At 40.5% G+C, this 21,949-nt stretch overlaps 1 protein-coding gene across 7 annotated transcripts in view; it reads left to right on the top strand.

Moving 5' to 3' along the window:
- Positions 1-21,949, top strand: part of RARB (retinoic acid receptor beta) — a 330,377-nt gene that overhangs the window by 221,758 nt on the left and 86,670 nt on the right. The window contains exon 1 of one of the 7 annotated variants that reach the window (XM_065832340.2): positions 14,955-15,654. The exons of 4 other annotated variants lie outside the window; for them this stretch is intronic. In XM_065832340.2, coding sequence (XP_065688412.1) covers positions 15,498-15,654 — 157 coding nt within the window. In that variant the 5' untranslated portion in view covers positions 14,955-15,497. Of the gene's footprint in view, positions 1-14,954; positions 15,655-21,949 lie in introns of those variants that run through there. 2 more of the 7 variants (XM_065832338.2, XM_071804943.1) reach the window with 2 other exon arrangements.

The following is a 21,949-nucleotide window of genomic DNA, read 5'->3' as shown; positions in this document are numbered from 1 at the left end:
GTTCCTCCTCCACTATTTGAAGGCCTGTAAGATCTTCCTCTGTATTGTTTTTAGGATTATGTTTGTTAAGGACAGTAAACTGAGGGATAAATCAGAGGGATTTTGTGATCACCAAGATTTACAATCATCATTATATTACATACTTGAGTAGGGTTAAAATAACAACTCAATTTTAAGGGGAGATGGGGGAGTATATAAATAATACTCTTTTTTTATGTAGTTACCTTGTAAACAACAACATGCAAGATTGCACAGCTTGGACAGTAATTAGTAAGGAATACAAAACTTGTCTCAGAGTGTCTTCAATACCTTTCTGTTGCCTCTTTTGCAGGTCCTGAATTCACTTTAGTATTTCTGAATTACTCAGTGTTAGTAGCCCTATAAATGTAAAATAAATCATAATACTGACATACAACTTAAAAGGCTTAGTAATAGTAATTTAGAGTATTTGTTGCTTATCATTTAGCTTCCTAGCCTTTCAACATACCAGTCTGGTCATGTTTGTAGGCCATTCTTCTGAGTCCTTAAAGCTGAAAACTACTTCTTAAATGCAAACTGAGTTGCTCACTTGACAGCTGAAACGTAGATAAAAAGAAGAAAAAGATTTTTTTAAAGCTCATTGTGAAGTTGAGAGATTTGACAAAATTATTTAAGATTCTTCCCATACTTCAATACTTTTCTTTAAGGTTGAAGGATATGTGGAGCCTTAATAAAACCCCTTTTATTTAAAATCATCACTGCATCCACTGTGACTTGGCTTTGCATCAGCCATCACAGACCCTCCGCTTTGCCATACGATTGCCCACGGCAGGAGCTGCTGTGAAGCTGAAGACCTTTCCAGGATGAAGTCCTGCCTCAGTGCTCAGTGTAGCATGTGTTAAAAATCTTCTCTTTATACGGTCAACAACGCTAATACACAGAAGGCATTCAGACACCAAAAAGACCTGCTGTAATGAGGAAAGAGCACGTGAGCTTGTACTTGGCATTTCCCTGCACCCTCACTGTCACTGTGCTGTAAGTGGTCCCATCTAGGCCAAGAGTAATTATTAGAAATGTGTTGTTTCCTGAAGCAGAGTGCAGACCAGCACAGCTCTGCAAAAGGCTGAGTCTAAACCCAAGCAGCAGGCATGCGTAAGGTCATCTTGGGATGAACTGGGTGCTTGTACGTTCAAGGGAAATTTAAAAAAAATAATTAAATAAGCCACCTTTGGAGTCTAAAGTGTGATCTTAGTATTAATGTTAAACCAGGAACCAGTGAGAGGCTTTGTGAGGGTTGTTTTTGCCTTGTACAATGGAACTGATACATTTTTGGAAAAAGGGAAAAATCGAAGAACACAACAATCTGATTCCAGTAAAGGACTGTGTTCATACTGTAAAGGTGCTACAAATATTCCCAGCATGGGCTTTATGTCTTCCCAGTGAGTGATACACCAAAGCCCTGAGTCTTCATAAAATCTGAGCATGGGACATTCGGATTCAGGATCTGACAGACTAGCAGAAATCTTACATGCCGGTGCAGGTCCCAGTTCTGAACTTATATTTCATTTGATGAGTCCAGATCTATTCTAGAACTTTGGAGAAAGCGAGGTACGCTCTGAATATCTTTAAATAGTTTAAAATCATGGGCTGCCTCTCCATTTCTGTGAAGGACATAAGGAAGTATTTTTTGCTCTGGACCCCATATGATCCTTTACTAAAGACTCTTGCTTCCAATGTTTCATATCCTAAAGAGGCCTATTAATGACATAAAAAGCTTTGCTTTATCAGTTGACGTCCTGTGGTTTTTGTTGTCATTCTACTGTCTGTTTTCCTACTTGTCATCTTTTCTTCCTCCTTTAGCTGGGTGTGTGTTTGAAGTTAGTTTTAAAGGAATAAAGTTACACCCCTTTATTTACATAGCAGCTGTCAAAGCACAATATTCTGTTCTCCAGAAGTAAGCACATACAGAAAAGTTCATCCCCCAGTTTGCTATCTTGAAATTGCAGGGACTTGGGTTTTCTAAACCCTCCTCCTTTTTATCAGTAATGATTAAAAGGAAAAAATTCTGCCAGGAGCATAAAACCTCTAAGTTATTGTCACGCTGGTGTCACTTGCTAAAGCCGTGTAATAGGTTTGTGGGAGAGACCTTCAGAAGAAAGAACCATCTCTGTATCTTTCAGTGGAAACTCGGAATCGGAAAGCTGTGGCTTAATTCCTTACGGTGTTTTCTTGGCATCAGCTCTATTTCCCCAGCTCTTATTCAGGCTGAAAAAAGAGGGCTGTTTTGTTGTGTTTTTGCAAGAGAGTGAAATAAAATTTAACTGTGCTTTTCTTTTTAATACTGGGAGGATAATAAGGTCGCTTAAGAAAAAGAAAACCAACTAGTCAGCCTGGGACACCTCTCATTTCTCTAACAGCTACACAGTGTGTACAGCTGAGAGGTGCCAGTTAGATCCTAGCAGGGGAGAAACCACTTTAGTTTGTTTGGTTTGTATATGGAATAACATTTTTCTTGCCTTGGAATACTTGTTTGTCATCACTCGCCCTTTGTGTTTATGTTCTGCTTGGAAATAGTCTCTGTGCTGTATATGCCTTTGCCAGGATGTGCACATAAACAATGTTCCATTATGGCTGGCTCTGCATACTCCTTATTTACACCATATACATTTGGCAGTAAACATGTTGGGGAATGACAGAGAGCAAACTCTTCTAGGCCCCTTTTTTCAGTTAGTCCAGACTTTCTGCCATATGCTTGCTGAGGTCCCACTTCTATTCATGTTTTTATTAGGTAGAAAAAAAGTGTCCAGACTTCCAACAAAGCAGCTTTTGTGTTCTCTGTCAAAAAAAATCTTCTCCTATGAAATGTTGATAGAAGGACCCAGAGCCTTTGTGGGGGTGCAGAGTCTGAATAGGCCTGTGGTGAAAGCCCGGGAGGGGAGAGCAGGGGAGCTGGGGTGCAATTTTTGCTTCTGGCGTGCCAGGAACAAATATATTTCTTTTCCTCTAGTTTTCCATTTGGCAGCCGGAGTCGTACCTCTCATCCTGATGCTCATTATGAAGGCGATGTTTTTAAAGTGTTAAAGGCTTTCAGAATTTTAGCTGGAAGAGAAGAGAGAAGCGAAATACTGTTTAGTATACCACTAAATGGAAGTTTGACTTGGAATATATGCTGTTTAGTAGAACTACAGAGCCATGGTAAAAAAGTTTTACAGAGGCATAAATCATCTTTAGTGACTCTGTGCTTGAAAATTTTCATATTAGGTTTTTTTTTTTCTCATTGATTTTGTATTTGGTTAATGATTTCAGTCCTGAGATCATAAAGCTATGTAAGATGTGAAAGATACGGGAAAATATCTTTAACCTCTATATTTAAACTATGTGTTTCTTTTGACATTGAAATACTGCAATGACCTGGTAATGTTTTCCAATGTTTTAATTTTTGCTGATGTACAAAAATATCACAGAAGAGCTGATTCGTAATTATTACACATGGTATTGCATAAATTTCTTCCTAATTAAAAAGCTTCTAAATTCTGAATAATCAATTTATGAAGGCATATGGTTTTGACAAATTATGCATTTAATTTCTAAAGATGTATTAGAAATTTGACCTGCAGCTAGTTAATTATGGTTATAGTACTGATGCAGTAATACTGGAGATTGATATAATGATATGGTTGCAAATTTATTTTGGTATCATCTACCTTAGTAGCAGGATGAGAGAATACACCCATATTTTGTACCATTTTGTTTATTATGCAGAAAAGCATTAGTTTAATGAAGAACACAAATATTTGATAGGTGCGTGATGGCATTTATATGAAAAGATACTTTCAGCAGCGCATAAGTATATTGAACCTAGTCCTTCAGGTTTTGCCCTTTTAGAGGCTACATTTCCAATGGTGTTAGTGATAACTGTACATGAATAATGATAGCAAAATATGAACTACTTTTTAAAAGGACACAATAAGAAATTAAATTGGTGCTTAGTAATTAATTCTAGGACCATAAAAACTATTTTTGAAGTACCTCTTTTTGGACTAATCTCTCATCCACTATAATGGTAGTGTTAGTTTTACAAAGCCAGCAGAGAAGTTATTCAAGAAGAGCTTTCAAGATACCATGCAAGAAGCCAAATTAAATAATAAATAACATTTAAAATGGTATCTTTCCATTCCATCTGGATTTACAAGTGTTCTATGAGAACCATACAAAGAAAATACAGATGAACTTTTAGAGTGTAAAATGTTTAGAGAAGCGAGGCATATCTGAAACGTGTAGGTAGTCCTTTTAGTAACGAACAAATATTACCTATTTTTTAAAGCAATTAAGAAAAAAAGAAACTTTAACAAGATTGTCTGTGTTATTAGAGCAGATTAATTTCTGGTTTCTTCTGGTTACTTCTGGCCTAAAGGAGGGCTCAGGAGTTGGTACTGAGCGGTGACTGTCCTTCATGAAGATGTGTTGGTGGGAGGTTTCCATTTGTGGGAACAGTGGGTGAGAGAAGAGGAGCAGAAGACGACTTGGTTCAAGGCTTTTCTGCTCTGAACCTTCAATAGGGAGTGTCCCTGGGTCTTACAGAGGAAAGGAAAGGTGAAGTCTTACCCTGCTTGTCTGAAATGGGGCAGTGTCAGTAGTGCCCACACTTCTTGTCCTGGGTTAGTGCCCACAGTACCATGAGTCCAATTTTGTTTGTAAAAAAAAAAAAAAAAGAACAAAAAGGAGAAATGAGATAAACAGTTCTCCCTGTGACAAGAAGACAATCCCAAATAAGAGATCAGACTGATGTGATATACACTTATTTTCTCTGCTGGAAGCCTTGTAGCTCCTTTTTCCTAACAGTAGGCAGCTGGGGCTCACAGCAGTGAGGACTGGCCACGCGAGGTGTCCCCGAGTGAGGACATGTGCCCTTCGTGGTCCTGGGGGTTTGTCTTGCTCTCTCACACGGGGGGAAATTAATGAATGGGGCTGAATTATAACGTTTTAGAAACAGAGAGCTTTAGGAGTCTTTGTCCTAGATGTTGACATATTTTAGATTCAAACTGTGTTATTCCTGATAACCACAAGAATAGGAATAGTGCTATGCTAATTGTATATAATATTTGTGCTTATATTTAATGTATATACTACACAAATTTAATGCAGTTCTAAAACCAAAATAGGTCAATTGCTGTAATTAAATAAACTGGGATTATCATGTAATTACTTGATGCCAGTAATTAGTAAGCACTATTAGAAAAAAAACAGCTAGTATCATAAGATTTGAAGGATTTTTTTTTTTTTTTTAGTTTACAGTAGCCAGCCTGTGCAATTTTGGGTGAAAGCAACACATTCTCTGATGGTGAAAAATTATCTTATAGCTTAATTAAGTAGTATCTCTACCAGATGAGAACTTTTTAATGCTTCAGTAATTATCTAGACAGAAGTCAATGGGCAGGCAGAATTTGGGTGAAAGAGCCCGTTGGTACTTGACAAATGCAGTCCAGAAAGGATCCACACAGACTAAGGCTGAACCATTTTATGAAGAATATGTTGTATGTTTTGCATATGTCACAGCACCTGATGATATAAAATATAATTTAGACTGACCTGAACTCCCTGCATCCTCTATTAATTGTACTGTCAGCATCCTGTGGTGAGTCAGATAGCTTTGCTTCTGCCCTCATAGCACTCGACTCATTTTTTCCAAACAATTTTTGCAAACCTATTAAATTATTCTGAAGCAGGACGTGGAAAAGGTCTCTTAAATCACACCAGAGATGTTAACTGGGAAAGGGTTAATCTGCCCTCAGGAGTTGCTATGTGTCTGAGTCCTGCTGGGAGAGTCAGGGTTTCCAGCCAATGAGACTCAGCCTGACAATACAATGCATCTATCTTGTGTTTCTTACATGTTGTCAGTTATTGGAGTTTTTCTGAACTGGAATTACACTCCTGCTCCTTTCATCCTCTCCTGCCGAGTTTTAAATAATTGTATTCCATACCAAAGTTAGAAAATAACAGTACAATGGTGTGCATTTATCCCTGAAAATGTTGCTTTTGACAACTCTAAGTAGCGTGTAGAAAGATCTCTCTCATGCACCAAAACTAGAGAACTTTTAAAAGATGAGGTTTCCCAAAGAACTTCAGAGTAGCACATGCCTTGGTTTCCTTTCAGTCCTCTAGAATGTCTTCTCCTGCCTTTCTGTTCCTACCTGAGCAGGCAGACTTCATGTCATTTGCTTGGGCAGAAAGAGTGGCTAAATGCCTCAAACTTAAGCTGTTCCTTCCTGCCTAAGGTATTTCAAGAAGCCAGTATTGATTTTCCCTGTGTCCTGATTAGACTCTCTCTTTAGCTGTTCCTCTTCTTAAGACCACTCCAGGCTTGATGGCTGAGCCATGAGTTCCTTTATTTCTCCTTTAGAAGAGCCAGGTGTGTTTTCTCAAAGTCTCGCAGCGCAAGCAAAGCCTCTGTGGTTGTGCCAATATATTTGTATGGAAGAGGTGGCACTTCTGAAGTTTTTTTTTTTCTTGTTTTATTTTCTTTTTTTCCGGGAGGAGATCCACCCACAGTCCCTTTGAAAGCTACTGATAAGATGAGGGAGAGACTATAGGCTTGGCCTGTAAAAACACTACTTAGGAATCTCTGCTTCAGCTGTTGGGTTCTGATAGGAAGCAAAAGAGTGGAGTGGTATTTGTCAACATGTCGTTCAATTCCCAGTAAGTTTCACACTTCACTTAGATCTTTGTGCCTCATTTTTTCCAGTGAGGTTCTGTCTGATAATTTGTATTGGCAAAGCCTTTCCTACAAGCTTGTGCAGTCCTGCCTCTGAGTGACATAATAATCCTGCATTGTTCGGCTAGCAGAATAGGCTTGAGTATCAGTGGTGCGCGCTTGTACTACTAGCAAGTCTGTTTTTGAAAAAATAAAATAAATTAACAAGTTGCAGACAAATTTAGGAACCCTGCAGGTGAACTTTAGCTTTATAAGGTCTTTAAATAAAATTTGTTCACTATCTTGTCATTTGGTTGAGCCATTTAGGATCTGATTGAAGATAACATGATGCTGTACTTTTTAAGGAGAATTCCAACACATTTCTCAGAATTGGGAGTGTCTGTGTCTCATTCTTGTTACAAAACCTCCTGTGGGTTGAGGCTTACTTTCCCTGTCCATCAGTCTTGATAATTTCTTGAAGAAGTTGGGCCACAACCCTGTCTTCTGACATATGTTTTGGGATACTTTATGCCAAAGACAGAATGGATGGATGCAGCAAGAGTGAGATCTCGGACCCATTTTTGCAAAGGAAAGAGTTTCCTTGCACACACTCTTCTTTGCTTGTCTCCATATAAAGATGGGTGAAGTCTATTTTTCAGATAGTCTCATAAGAACACACAGAAAACAAGTGTCCCATGAATGAAAAACCTGCTCTTCAACACATTTGCCCAAAAGTATGAACGGATTAAAAGGAATGTTCTTTTTTCAGTGTGACAGTAAAGTCTATGCAGAATTGCTCAGTCAGAAGAAGGCTCAAGATATCAAAATGAAGAATTCTGGTCTGGTTTAGGCAAACCAAATTTGATAGTTTTATAGACCTGTCAGACCTGATGTGCTGCATTACACGCTTAGAGATTGCTTTGTGTGTCCTGGACTACATATGTCACAAAAGGTCCCAGAAGGGCAAAAAATTTGTGATACTGCAGAATTACTGGGGCAATATGCTGTTGACCACCATAATCTTTAACTGCACCCCAACTCTGTAAGTCATCCTTGATTAAAGCATGTGTGTCAGTCATGATTCCATGAGTGTGGCTCTTATATGCCTGGATATTCAGTCTCCTCTCTGGCTCAATATGTGAGTCTTGCAGACTGAGGGTATGGGAATTTTCAGATCTATTTAATCATACGTGACTATCTAAATCAAGTACTTTGAGACTATGTAGATTTTTCTTTGTGGACTTAAGTTGCAGAAGTCAAGTAGAATTTGAGGAATGCACCAAAGAACAATTTAATAGGTGAATTTTAGTAGAGCTGAAAACCAGAAAACACTTTACAAGAGTTCTAGACTGGACATCGTTCATGTGGCCACTGCTTGTTCTGAATGCAAGTGGAGTCTCGTCCAGCCTGATTTTTGCTGGCATCTTGTCTATGTTTGAATGTTACATTGGTATAGAAACGCAGGGTGAGAAAGTGATCTTTCCTTTTGAGTTGTACCTGCAACAGCACAACTGTGGGCACAGTTACTGTAGTACAAAAGGGAAATGCAGATTCCCTTACCTGCTCAGTAATAGCTACACTATGATAACCTGTGTGCTTCTAAAACTGACCTTGTTAGCAAAGTTTACTTTTCAGGCTACTTCAATAAATTTACAATGATAACAGTGTTCCTGAGAGGACGTGTGCCCTCAGCTAATTCACACAGTATTGATGGCCCATCATCTACAAAAGAAAAGGGATGCCAATTTGCCAAATACTACCTCAGCTCCTGGGTAATCCTACCTCAGCTACAACAAAAAGTCATGTATACTGTGCCCAAACAGAGTGCAGCTGTGCGATCAAATGAAGGTGTGATTGCTTTAGGGCAACAGGCACAGTAGAGGTTTTGGCATAATTACCAGGGGATTTCAGGTGGTGTCACCACATAGTAGTTCCTGTCCTTACCTCTGCCAGCCAGGTAGCTGTGCTGGCACATTTTCCAGTCACTTCTTCATTTTGCCTTTAAAGATGCCCACAGATAGGATATTGGACTGTTCTTTCAGTGTTCAGTGTAGATTTAGGAACTAGCAAAGCAGGAATTGGATTATCATGAATATGTGTGTCAAGCTGCCAAGCTGTGGATCTATTGCAGTTTACACTAATGGCATAAACCAATCCAATCTGCATCAGGATTTATGTGACCAAAGCCCTGCACAAGGGTGGTTTGGCTCTTGCTGGCCTCTGGGATCCCTCTGTATGAGTTGTCCCTGCAGCAGTGCATGAGCACAAAGTTTAAATGCTCCTTAAGTCTGTCTTAAATAGGGTTTAAGTAAGGTTTGGTCTTTGTTAAGATATATGTCTGCACTGAGCTGCAGTTCCAGTTATTGCTCAGTAACTTTGGTCTTTTGCTAGAAGAAAGTCACTAGCGCTGACTTTTTGCTAAGAGTTTAAGCTGCTGTTAGTGAACCTCTAGAAATACCGTTGCCCTGGTTTTTATTCTGATTTTGGTTACAACTAGGGTTGCAAGTTTTCTGTGTTTGGAACTCCATTTATTCTGTATTTTCTAGTGTTATTTATCTACACATTGTGAGACACCTTTCAGGATATCAGAACATCAGGAAATACTATCCTGTTGTTAAGTAACTTTCTGGTTTTTTCCCCTCACAAAAAAAAAAAAAAGGCAGAAAACAAACAGTTACTTGAATAGCCTTTTGGAATCTCTATTTTATTTTTAATGGAGCTCTGTGCTCTTTTGCCTTCAGCCAACCATGAGCATATTGGGTATATAGGAAACTTTATTGTTAGAAGTAGTACTCTCTGCAGTTTAATATTCAATATTTCTTCTTTCTCTTCTGCTCTTTCGTACATCTTGCTTCTACTTACGTTTTATAGATCTCCCAGCCCTCATTCTCCCTGGATTATATAAGGCAATGTGTCAGTGCCATGCATGGCACTCCAGTTACCTCAGCATTTCCATTATAACTCTATATTTTGAGGGATTTATAGGCTAGCAGTAAAAATCTCTTTCTTGGCTAAACCTTGAAACAGCAGTTTCTGGTCATTTAAAAAGAAAACAAAATGAAACAAACTTTTTTTTCCCCTCTCTTCTATTTTTTTTTTTTCTGGCAACCCTTTAGCAGGGGTATTTGCACTGCAGGATCCTCCTAAACAGCAAGTGTAGATTGAGTCTGTAGCCAATTTTTAATGTAATAATGCTTTTTATATCCTTCAAAAATGCATGTCATCCCCTCTTTAAGCACATGATGTCATTGCCTCTTTGCCAACCTTTCTGGAGCCTACAGCAGTCAGCCTTTGGGGCCTCAAAGAGGTGCGGTTTTGGTCTGTCTTTTCCTTTATTTGCAACATGGATCAGTTTTACAATGTTTTTTTTAAAAACATTTATCCTTCTTTCTCTCAAAGCTCAATAACTTACTATTTCCTTCTGTGCCACGGAGCTACAAATTTATCACAATCCAAAAAGACATTGGGTCTACATGAATATCTAGAATATCAGGGCTATTACCAAAAACAAATTTGGAAAGGATATTAAATCTCATGCTTTAACACTTAAGTGATTTGCTGTTAAAGAACAGCCTATTAGAGGACCTATGGGTGAGTTATACTTTGCCAGTCACTAGGGATTCTGGTATTTTCCTTAGGAAGATCTAGTAGCAGTCACTCTTAGAAATGGATTACTGGACTGGATACACTTCCAGTTTTATCATATAGGGCAGTTCTCTTCCTCTGGCTCTGGCCCAAAGGAGTGTAAAACGCAGTATAGATTCTAAGAAATGTGGTCGTGTGCTCAACTTTGTGGAGATGAATTATTTTTATAGCCTTTAAGTTAAGCCATCAGCTTTAAAGGCATCTTTATGAATACATGTCCACTGATTAAAACAGACAAAAAGCTCTTATTGGTAAGTGACTCAGGCTGGTTATGTACTCAAGTTCTGGATCTGGAGCTGACTAACTCTGCTTTTCCCATCTAAAATAAAATACTGCTCTGCACTGAGTGGTCTTTTGCCCATTGCTGTTGTATTTCAGACCTGAAGTGATTCTTCCTCTTACATGAAAATTCCTGTTTCAGTCATTGCAAGCTGTGCATGGTACCATACAGCAGTCAGAATAAAACCCTTTTGACTTAATTTCACTGTACTTCATGTTTTTCCCACGTCATTTGTGCCATTTTGTGCCAGTAATTTTACTGTTTTATTTTCTTCAGGGCAATTCTTGCTCAGGATTGATACCCATTTCCTCAGGTCTACCTCAGAGTTTTATATATTCAGCCACTCTCTTGTGACCCAGTGTTTTTCGTCCCCATAATCTTTTGACATCATTCATGTGCTTGAGACACGAGGAAAACATCCTGCAACAGTAAAAAAAAATACATGTAGTGAAGGGGGATTCAGGCTTTCAGATTCAAAACCCTGTATGACCAGTTGGGAGATGGGGGCGGGGAGTTGGAAGGGAAGGCACCAAGGCAGACAAGTACTGTTTCACATTAACATCTATTCTCAATGAAGAGGTAAAAATCAAAGCCCCTGTGTGTGAGGCAGGGTTAGTGAACTGCCAGTGATTCTCCCAGCAACTGACACAAAGGAATCTGTGAGTATCAAAGCTGAGGCAGCAAGCTTAGTGTCAGCTCTTGCCTAGGGAGTAGAAGAAAACATCACTTTGTCTCTGCTTTCAGTGCTTAAACACACACATCATTCACTAGTAACCATTTACTCTGCTGTCAAAACTGTTTCAAGAGAGTGCTACATTTGATTAATAGTAAAATACATGCATTAAAAAAAATGTCCTCTTCCCCTGAAGTACTTCTTTCAGAGAATTTTTGCATGTATTTCTTAATTTTTCCATCCTATAAAAATGCCTGTAATATTCCAGGAGTACTCTGTTGCTTCTAGTAAAGTTGTTTTTATTAGAGTACCCAGTCCACTCAGCTTAATTCTAGTTAATGCTCTCTCAGTGAAGCATATTATGGAATCCTCAGCCTCTTGTACTAACGAAAAAGTGACCAGCACAGACGTGTGCAGTACATGATTCATAGTGCTGCTTTCTGAATTGTCCAGTGGGTAATTGCAGTACAAAAACCAGAGAAACAGATGTAGACCCTAAACCTTGGCTGTAAATTTTTGTTTTATGATTATGGGTTTCGAATGTGCTATGTCACACTGACAAATGTACAGTAACACCAATGGAAATAGATTTCTGACTTGAACTTTTGCTTTTTATTTCACTTGTGGCTAAGAATATGTTTATTGTAAAGTTTCTGCCATCACAGTATGAGAGAAAACAGATCAAAGAGGTGATGTGAAATCACAATTTCTTTGCACGGATAAAATGGAAGATATTGCAGAGCCGTTGCCTGCTCACACCTATATGGGAGCTGGGTAGGCATTTAAAATATGTTGCAATACTTAAAGTTTCATTACATTTGAATTAGAGAGCTATTAGTTATTACAATACCCAATTTTATGTATGTAGCTTTTCCTGATACTCTAAGAAAAACAATATCATACTGTTTTGGAGTAAAGTATGAGATACGTAAATTACTGTATTGTAGAAATGGTATGCAAGCAAACCATTAGGCTATCTGAAGAATTTGTTAATTACGTGTGGTTTTAGTAATAAGTATAAGCATTAACACAACTATTATTCATAATAAAACATGATGAGCTACCTGGGTCATTCAGATACAGTGAGAAAAAGCAATCTTTTTCAATTCATACGCAGTTAAGCATGACTTCCTGGCATTTATTTTCAGAAGCTGCCAGTCTACATTTTGAGGTACAATGAGCTGCTTTTATTTTTAAATACAGTTTTATAAGACTGCTAATGGGATAAACATAACTGTATTTCTGTTTGTTTGATTTTGTTTATTTTAACTCACATGGGCAATATGTTTTTCTTGGCATAAGCTTAAACTGTTCCGAGAGCCTTGGTCCACACAAAATGCTGTTTTCTTCCTAAATTGGAGACTGAAAAAACATACTGTGTTTTGTATCATCCTTTCCAGTTATTTTTGTGGCAACACATTACATATTCCAAACTTCTCATTCATCCTTTGTTGTCTGGTTAGAAAATATTGCCTTTTAATTTAGCTTTGCTACTCAAAACAAAGTTGTAGCAATGTAGCCAGCCGAAATTTTAACAAAAATTTGGCCACTTTTCCATTTGTGTTTTTAATACAGCAAACACTGCTTACTGTGCTGAAATGCTTTAAACAAGCCTTCCCTGAAGAGTGGCTTTTTGGATAAATGTGCACAGTGTATAATTCTTGGATTACAGAGTATCAGGGGCTTCTTCGGCTGGGGGAGGACACCCCAATGGACCGAGAAAGTCCTTAAAGAGATGCTGTTAAGCTCCAGTGGTTGTAACTCTTCTGCCTGGAGGGAAGACGAGAAGAGAAGCTGCCTGCTAGAGGGACAGCCGGCAGGGAAGGAGGCTAGAAAAGCTTTGGTTTTCATCTCTTCAAACGGATTCGCTTCCAGTTTGCAGCAGGTCTTTTTGCTGGGTGCCGGTTTTCAACATGGGTATATCAGTTTCAGGGAACAAGAGGGATCAAGTGTGTGTGCTGTGTGTGGCTGGTGGCTTTTATTTTTTCCCAAGTTCTTGAACCTGTGTGAAAAGTTTTGTTAATACAATCTGCAGGCATTGTCAGAAAGCTTTTGGTTCATCAAAGGACTTTTTGTGGAGAGGGGACACCACATCCATTAAAGTGGTTGCGCAGAGCCAGTCTCTGCCCAGCATTTCTTTATGGTCGCCATTTGTTTGCCATGTTTGTGCACAGCGTCCCCCACTACGTCCAACTCCCATCTTCGGCTTTTCAGGCAGTAATCTAGGGTTTCATTTTCCAGTTTCTGAACCCAAGTTAGTTTTGGGGTGGGAAACTGGCTTCTCCGTGCTGCGGGAAACCTCGCTCCAGGCTGGTGCACAGTCTGATGGGGCTGAGGTGACTTGGCTTGTTCCCTTAAAATCAACATGTGCACAGGATTGTTGAACTCATGACTTTACAGTGGGGCAGACAGAGCGTTTCTAAGCTGTTATTTTTAATTTTTAAAGTGTCCCTAGGAATAAGGACTAGCAGAGGGTCCTGATGGAGTCTCCTTCTGTGAGCAAGACTGTGCAGAAGGTGGTAATTTACCTAAAAAGCAGGGAGCTCCCTGCTGGCTTGATGCAAATGGTGGGCCAGCACGCTGCTGGCTGTGGCATGCTGGCCACTGAGCTGGGAAGGCCTTGACACCTTCTCCAGCCTCAAGGGAGGGCTGCCGGGAGTGCGACTTCTCCGAGACCTCTGCAGGTGTTTTGGTGGGAGCACCCCCGTGCCTTCAAAATGGCTGTGAGGGGACAGCTACTGCTGCCTGGCCTGGGGAGAGGGTAGCTGCAGTCTCCCCTCCTGGCACCCTGGGGGTGAGTCCCATTCCTCACGGGCCTGCTCATGGCCTTTCTCCCCTCTGAGGAGCTGGGGCTCATTAGCCCTCTGAAAGCTGATACAGCCCCTCCAGGGCCAGGCAAGCAGCCCTGGCCCCTCTCTGCTAATCAGAGACAGGCAGGACCTGCTGGCCCCTGGGCCATGGAGAAGAGGGGTTGTGTGGCTGCCTCCTGCTGCATGGACAGGTCCTCCCAGGCAATGGTGCCTGCCAAATCTGACCTGGCAGGGAGGCCTGAGGGCTTTGGGCTGTGTGGCCAGGCTCTGCTGCAGCCATAACACACCTCTGTGTGATTTAGTAACAAGAATATAGGGTAGTGGGGGGTGATGGAACTTGACCCTCTGCCCCAGCAGGGTCAGGCCCATGAGGTCCATCATCTCTGCTGGTGGCATTGAGCAGGGGTCCCTGCTGGCAGGCCGTGGGGCTGGGTTAGCGTGAGGCTGCCCCAGAAGTTGAGGTGAAGCCTGTGTCCGTAGCTCTGTACCAGCAGATGAGGCCTGTGGTCTCTCAGGAGAGGAAGGGAATGTGGGGGGTGGGGAGAAGATGGCACAGAAGTTTTAGCAAATTGAGCTGGAATTTAAAAAAAATCCTCCAATTCCCCTTTTTTCCTCTTCATTGTTGTTTTACTGCCTTTTTTTCTCCCCTCCTACTTTATTATTTTGGGTCTTTTTGCGCGCTGGCCTCCCCATCCACACCCGCTGTTGCCGCCCACTCTCGGCGGCAGTGGGGCGACTCCGGCAGGGCTGGGGCCAGCATTTGCCTGCCCTGCCTGCCTGCCCTGCCTGCCTGCCTGCTTGCTTTTTTTGCAGGGCTGCTGGGAGTTGTGAAGGCGTGTGAGAATCCTGGGAGCTGGTGATGTCAGACCGCTTGGGTCATTTGAAGGTTAGCAGCCTGGGAAGGGTTCACGGAAAGTTCACTCGCATATATTAGGCAATTCAATCTTTCATTCCCTGTGACACAAGTAGTAGGAAGTGAGCTGTTCAGAGGCAGAAGGATCTATTCACGGCCGAGGGGGATCCCGAGTCCCTACCGGAGCCGTTTTATCCCGGGGAAGCAGGCGATCGGCACGGAGCGGGACGCGGCACGAACCCAGCGAGCGCCTGAGGAGCGGGACTGACTCTAAAGAAATTTTGGGGGTAAATTGATGGGAGCTAAAACTTGGAATGCGGCTCGCTTCCCCCTATCTTGCTGGATTGGCTGGGCAGCCTGGAAAATGGTAAATGATCATTTGGATCAATTACAGGCTTTTAGCTGTGTTGTCTGTCATAATTCATGATTCTGGTCTGGGAAAAAGACCAACAGCCTACGTGCCAAAAAAGGGGCAGAGTTTGATGGAGTTGGGTGTACTTTTATGTGCCATTTTCCTCCACACCTAGAGGAAAGCACTTTTGCAGGCATTCTGTGCAGGGGGAATCATGTTTGACTGTATGGATGTTCTAGCAGTGAGCCCTGCTCAGATGCTGGATTTCTACACTGCGAGTCCGTCTTCCTGCATGCTCCAGGAGAAGGCTCTCAAAGCATGCTTCAGTGGATTGGCACAAACAGAGTGGCAACACCGGCACAGTGCTCAATGTAGGTCCCAAGTCTTCTTTTTTTCCACTTTAAATCTATTATTTATTACTATTATTATTTGCATGTATTTGAGAAAGAAATACTTGTAATTAAGTGCAAGGGGTAATGAGGGGTGGGGGAAGTTTTTGTGCAAAATGTGGTTTGCAAGCCTTTTTTCTGCTTTTGGCAAGAAAAGAAAAAGGAAAAAAACACGGGGCTGCTTTCTGTTTATCCCTTCCCATGTAGCATATTGATCCTAAGAGCAGTTGAGTAGCCAAGCAGGGACACATAAAATTATAATATAATACAGCAAATACTTGCAAAACTCTAGCTAGTGAAGGGTGAATTTACATAACACCTCTGTAGTAGTTTTGTTCTTTGCTCCCTTAATCTATTTTTGTACCATGTTTGGTAATCTGGATGTATGTTGTCTCAAAGTGCATTTTAGCAGAGCAGCCAAGCAATTAAAATGCTATTCCATACAGTTCTTGCAAAGATGCAGAATTTGCATTCCGAAACTCAGACAGTAGTTTTAAGTTTCCCGAGAAAAGGCAATATTTCTTTGTACTGACCTTGCTGCCACCTTTCTTCTTCACTTTGTTGCTCTAAGAAGTTGCTGTTTTGCTAGAAAACTACTTACTGTGAACACCCTTTGAGTTTAACCATCAATTATTTCTATACCTTGAGATTCAGGCAGCATCGCATGGGTAACGGAAGAGGGAGAGTTAGTGGTAGGGCACTTCTGAAAATGTATTATTATGTGATAGGGTCCTGATTTGTTACTGAAACACATAGATGGTAAACAATGGCAGCATTTTAACACCACAGTTTCAAGTTTGAGAAATGACAAGAAGTGCCAGAAAGCATCACCTTATACTCTGGATAAAAGCTTGCAGGATGCTTCACTGCTTTGACAGTGATTTAGATAAATGACTTGGCTATCTATCAAAATGTTTTTAGCAGGCTCTTGGGCACTTCAGTGCACCATTAACCATTTAATTCTGTTTGAATTTTTTGTTTTGCGGTATGCTAAAAAGTTATCTAGGAATTAGAACGGTTCTCCTTCCGATACAGTGTATCTTGAAAAGCTGGAGGGGGGAATTGAAAAATAAATTTTAAAAAGTTTGGTGAAACAGTGTTTTTCACTCAGCTCAAAAGTTTTCAGTCATCACATAACCTTTGTGTGGGTTGAGTAATGAAAACAGAATTGTAAAAATCAGTGACTACCAGCCTACATCACTGCAAATATTTTGATGCCTCTGCAATTAAAATTAGACTGTGAAGTTCAGCGTGGGATGTTTATCTGTGCAGTTTCCAAAATGCTTCAAACAAGATATGAAAAAAGCTTTTACTTTAAGATAATGTTACAAGCTACAGGAGAGCTTCAGTTAGGGGAAGGGGGGGAAAAAAAAAGCCAGATGTTTTACCAAAAATGTGTTTTCCTCTTTCCATGGTTTAAACTCCAGTATAACTTCAGCAGTGATATTGCAGAAACTAGGAATTACATAAACTTTTGTGGAGTAGGAGGCATATGCTGTGGTTAAAAGCTTACATTTGCAACATACTCTTTAAATAACTTCTGGTTTTAAAATGTCCTGCTCATTCTCTTGTATGTTGTTAATACCTAGAAGCAGGATTCTTAAAAACAAAATATATGGTGTTTGTTCTTCGGCAAGTTAAACACAGGATTACCCTTATCAGAATGGAATGAGTGGTAAATATGTCATTTGCCTAGGGCCTGTGATAAGAGACAAGTCTTGATAACAGCAAAGTTTAGCTAATCAAAGAAACACATATTAACAAGAGTAAATAAAAAAAAAAATACGGGAAAATGCATTCAGGAATCCAGTCTCGTAACTCTGTAAGAGGTAGGATTAGTCTTCGCTGCATGGGAATTTAAAATCTGGCCAAAACCTGAATCATAATACAGTGGCTGTAATTTGAACTGTGAAAGTTAATGGTATAGAAATGTGGAAAAACTGTTTAGTTAGGGTCCAAATGAAGAATTCTGTTTGATTTCTAGAGCAAGTTTTGTTTTTCATTTTGAAGAAAGAGTAAGGACTTTATGTGTGTTGGTTAATATGTGTAAACAGATTACGAAATACTAAAATTCTCTCAACATGTAAGATTTTTTTTCTTGCATCTCGTGAAAATAATGACAAAACCAGAATTTTTGTGGTCCAGAAAGCTTTAAATGGTTTAAAGTTTGCTCTGGTGGTTATAAATACAAAGATAACATGTTTAACTCTATCTCAAATGTTTCCTGGTTCTCCGTTTTTATGAAGACCTCTGTGATTTAACGGAATGCAATCATAGCTAAATTTTGAAATTATTAGACGTGTAATAGACAGGTTTTTTGGTCTAGTTTGCTGTTTTATTTTTGGCTCAGCCATAAAAGCAGTACACCTGCAGCCATTGCTTCAGGCCTTAGAAATATTGCTTTGATAGAGACGTGATTGTAGAGTAAAAGGTAAATGGTTGTTGAGGGAATAACACATGGATAGTGCAGACTCTGAACGGGGTAGTAACGATCCCAGGCAGCATCAGGGTTTTGACTGAAATGCTGGCAAAATTGCCCATTGCAGGGGTTAGGGCAGAGTGCTGTAGGTCTCCAACTTCAGCACATCTTCAGCACATTAATCCTATTACGATTCACTAAGCAAGCACGCTCCTGCAGCATCATGAATTTTCTAGTCCACAAGGGCCTGCAAAGTAAAAATAGAGGGTGAGGTGCAGCCCAAACATGACCTTAACTTGTGTGGTATTTTTTTCTTCCCCCCTTGTGGGAGGAAAAAACCTGCCACAGGTTGCAACCCAAACGTTAGCCACTGTGTATGTGTTGCGAGCACACAAAAAATACCAGATTTTGCGCTCATATGTGTTTGTTTTGTGTGATATTAGTTATATTGTTATAAGTTTAAAGAAGTATTCGTTTGCAAAGAAAATGATGGACTCAGAAATAAGAACGGAATCGACTGTACTTTTAATCGTGAGTTATTCTTTTTCTCATGAGTTAAAAATCAGGTCAGTGTAATCAAATTAGACAAGAATAGTTTTTAAAAGGAAGAAAGAATTAAGATGGCAAGAATGAATAATTTCTACTTTTGTAAGCAAGGTAAAATTTTCTGCTCCCTAGTAGTGCAGCAACAATTACTGAGAAAAAATGAGTAACTTTTGGTGAAATGTGACCTAACTAAATACTGCAGAAGTGGGAACTGGAGCTGCACAGGCCCTGAGAGAGAAAGAGCGACGAGAATTGGCCGTTTTCCTTTGGCCTTGAAAAAGCCTATTAAACAAAACAAAAAAAAAGTCTTAGTTAATTAAACAGGCAAAAACCCAAATGAGCAGGCCCAAAACAAGAGTAAGTTTGTTTGGCAGTATGTAGTGTTTCAGCTAATTATATCAAGTAGAAGACTACTGCCTACTGCATTTTGTTGGGTTTAGAAGAACAAGAAATTCGACGAAGGCAGAAATTATAGATATGGCTGCACAACATAACAGGATGTTGAGGCTCTTGTAGTGTACATTTCTTATTTCAATTTAATGAGAAGTGTTTGTCCAGAGAGGACCTAAGAGGTGTTAACTTCCAGAAGGTTCGTGAAGCTGGGACTCCAGAAGGCATGCATTTTCCTTCTGAATTCTGGATTATTGCGATTTTGGGGTCAGGTTCTTGTTCCCTGCAAACACTGGAAATACTGGAAACATCTGCGCTCAACAGAAAAAAGCTCAGTACTTTATTTTCTTTCATCTTTCTGAACTTAAAAACAAACATTTTGAAGTGAAGGACTTGTAATCTGCATTCCCAAGTATCAGATTGCTGCAGGTGTGTTTGCTAGTGCCCAGAAGGCAAGATCTGTTTGAACCAGGTTATTTTCTTTAAAGTTCATCTATAAACTTTACAGCGAAATCACCAGGACTGATTTGCTTAAGGATATAGCCTTTATTTAAAGTTTTATACTTGGAGATTAATGCCCTGAAATATGTGACGAAAAATGTTTGTTTCTAATCCCCCTCATTTAAAAAAAAAAATTGCACGGGGTTATTTTTTCTCTCAAGTTAATTGAAACAAGAATAATTATTCTCTACGTAGACTCTGATACTGTGAGACTGATTCAGCTGCTAGCACAGGAAAACTAATGGACACACACCACTGTCAAAAACTCCTGCAGACAGAAATGATGAGAGGTGTTCGCTGGTGAAGTTGGGGTGGGATAAGCCTGGAGGAAAAGCAATGTATCTTTGGGTGACTCCCCGCTTGCCTAATGAGTCTCTGCAGGAAAGGTGCAACTTGTCAGAACAAAGCCAGGCTAGCCGGCGCTGCCTCAGAGAGGGTTACAGCGAAGTTAAGGAGTTGAAAGAGAAAGATAATGGTTCAGACAGTGAAGTTCGTTATCCTCACATCCAGTTAAATCCCCACTTACTGCTGAGCCCGTCTCCGTTATCCATGTGTGCGTCCCGCCTGTGCTACAGCCAGGCCGAGCTCGGGGAGCGAGGTGCCCCGGTCGGTGGATTACGCTTCCACCTCCCCTAAACACCCCAAGCGACTGCTTTTCCTCAGGTCTAATTTACACACCGCCCTTTATGCGGCCGATGAAGCGCGGCTGTGTTACCCAGCCAGCATTTAGATTTGGGAGAGGGGCTGTGAAAGGGACATTGTGCTGGGAAGGCCCGCTGTCTGCCGCCGTCGGCCGCGCCGTGCCCCGTCCTGTGGAGACCTCAAAAGCAGAGCACAGCTGCAATGAGTTCCAGATCTGTTTGGCCATGGGGACCGGCGCTGGTGTGCGTGCGAGTGGAGGGAGCATCCCTCTCATCGGTCTTATCCCTCTCATCCCTCTCCCCCTCGCAGGTTCTGCCTGGGGGGCTGGCAGCAGCCTCCCAGCAGCCGATTTACAGGGTCGAGCGGCTGGGGCCAAATTAGCTGTGGTTTCGGAGGGCTCTCCAGAGCTTTGCTAGGCTGTAGCACACAGCCCCATGAGGAAGGATATCAGTTGATGTATGAAATGGCCAAGGAGCTTCAGTAAATAGACTTTACCCTTCAAATCCAGAGGTCCTGGCAGCGGCTGTGTGGGAGGGTGGGGTTGTACTTTTCCCCTTCCTGTACTTGGACACTTTTGATTATCCAGACTTTCTGGGACTGAGCAGGGCTGCCTAATAACAAAGCCTGTATAATATAATTGCCTAAATAGGCTTATTGTCCTTTTCAAGTCACTGTGCTGTGAAACCTTTCAACTTTTTTTTACTGAAAATATTGCATCTGATGTTTAGATGGCTTAGTGGCCGCGACAAGGAGCAGATCCTTTTCCCTCCTTTCTCATTGCTGCATGGTTGAGAAGCTGATTATATTCCTGCCCCCTATTGATGTTTACCCCTTTTGGGAAGCAAATATTTTAGCCCCTTCTGGCAGGGTAAACTGCCAAAAGTAATAGGCCTGGAAATACAAAGCTATGATTGATTTTGACCTTTGCTCACATGCATGAAGTCTGTCCCCATGCAGTGTGACCCATGCCACTTCTTGCTGAAACCTAAGCCCTTTCAAACCAAATGGAGCCATGAAAATACAAGCCACAAAATGCTCAAAACTATTCTGAAGTAACAGAATAATAATAATTTTCTCTGTACTGCAAGAAAAAGTATAGGCAGGAGGGTAGCAAACCTGCATTTTCTAGCAGGCACACCAAGAGGAATGTCTTTCGTTTGCTGCTGCCTTTTTATGAGAACCATATTCTAGGTACAAAATAAACTGGTATTGTTTGGGAATGATTCTTCTATGTAGCTTTTTGGTCACAGTAATCTTAGTTGTTCCTCCTAATTGTAACTAGGAGACAACTTCCATCCAAAAATGTGGATTTTAAGCTGTCCTTTAAAAATAATCTGAGGTCTGGGATTTTATTAATCTGTTGTTGCATGAGCAGATGTGTTTCAAAAGTTAAGAATGTCAGAAACAGTAGCCTAAACTTAGCATCCTAAATCCACATTTCATGGCTTCATTTCCAAATATGCTGAGCATCTAGGAGCTCCCTCAGCACTTTTAGAAACAGTTCACATTTTTAAATGACCAAATACTATTTAGACCCTAATATAATATTAAAATTTTATAAAGGACTTTCCCACTTCCCCTAAACTGTATGAAAAAGTAATTCAATGACAGACTTCACAACATTAGTGGTGGAAATAGAGACACTTCTAAGACAAAGTAGGATTTGTTTATAGAAACATATTACTCTCTTTCTATAAATTTACAAGTCAACTGAGGTTTTTTCCCCCTGTATTTTTTCTGACTCTCACATTTCTCCGATTCTCTGTGTGCTTCCTCACA

The sequence above is a fragment of the Patagioenas fasciata genome, chromosome 2 (genome assembly GCF_037038585.1).
Source record: "Patagioenas fasciata isolate bPatFas1 chromosome 2, bPatFas1.hap1, whole genome shotgun sequence".
Taxonomy (NCBI): Eukaryota; Metazoa; Chordata; class Aves; order Columbiformes; family Columbidae; genus Patagioenas; species Patagioenas fasciata.
The sequence above is the reverse complement of the archived record's forward strand: the minus strand, read 5'-3'. Positions and strand labels throughout refer to the sequence as shown.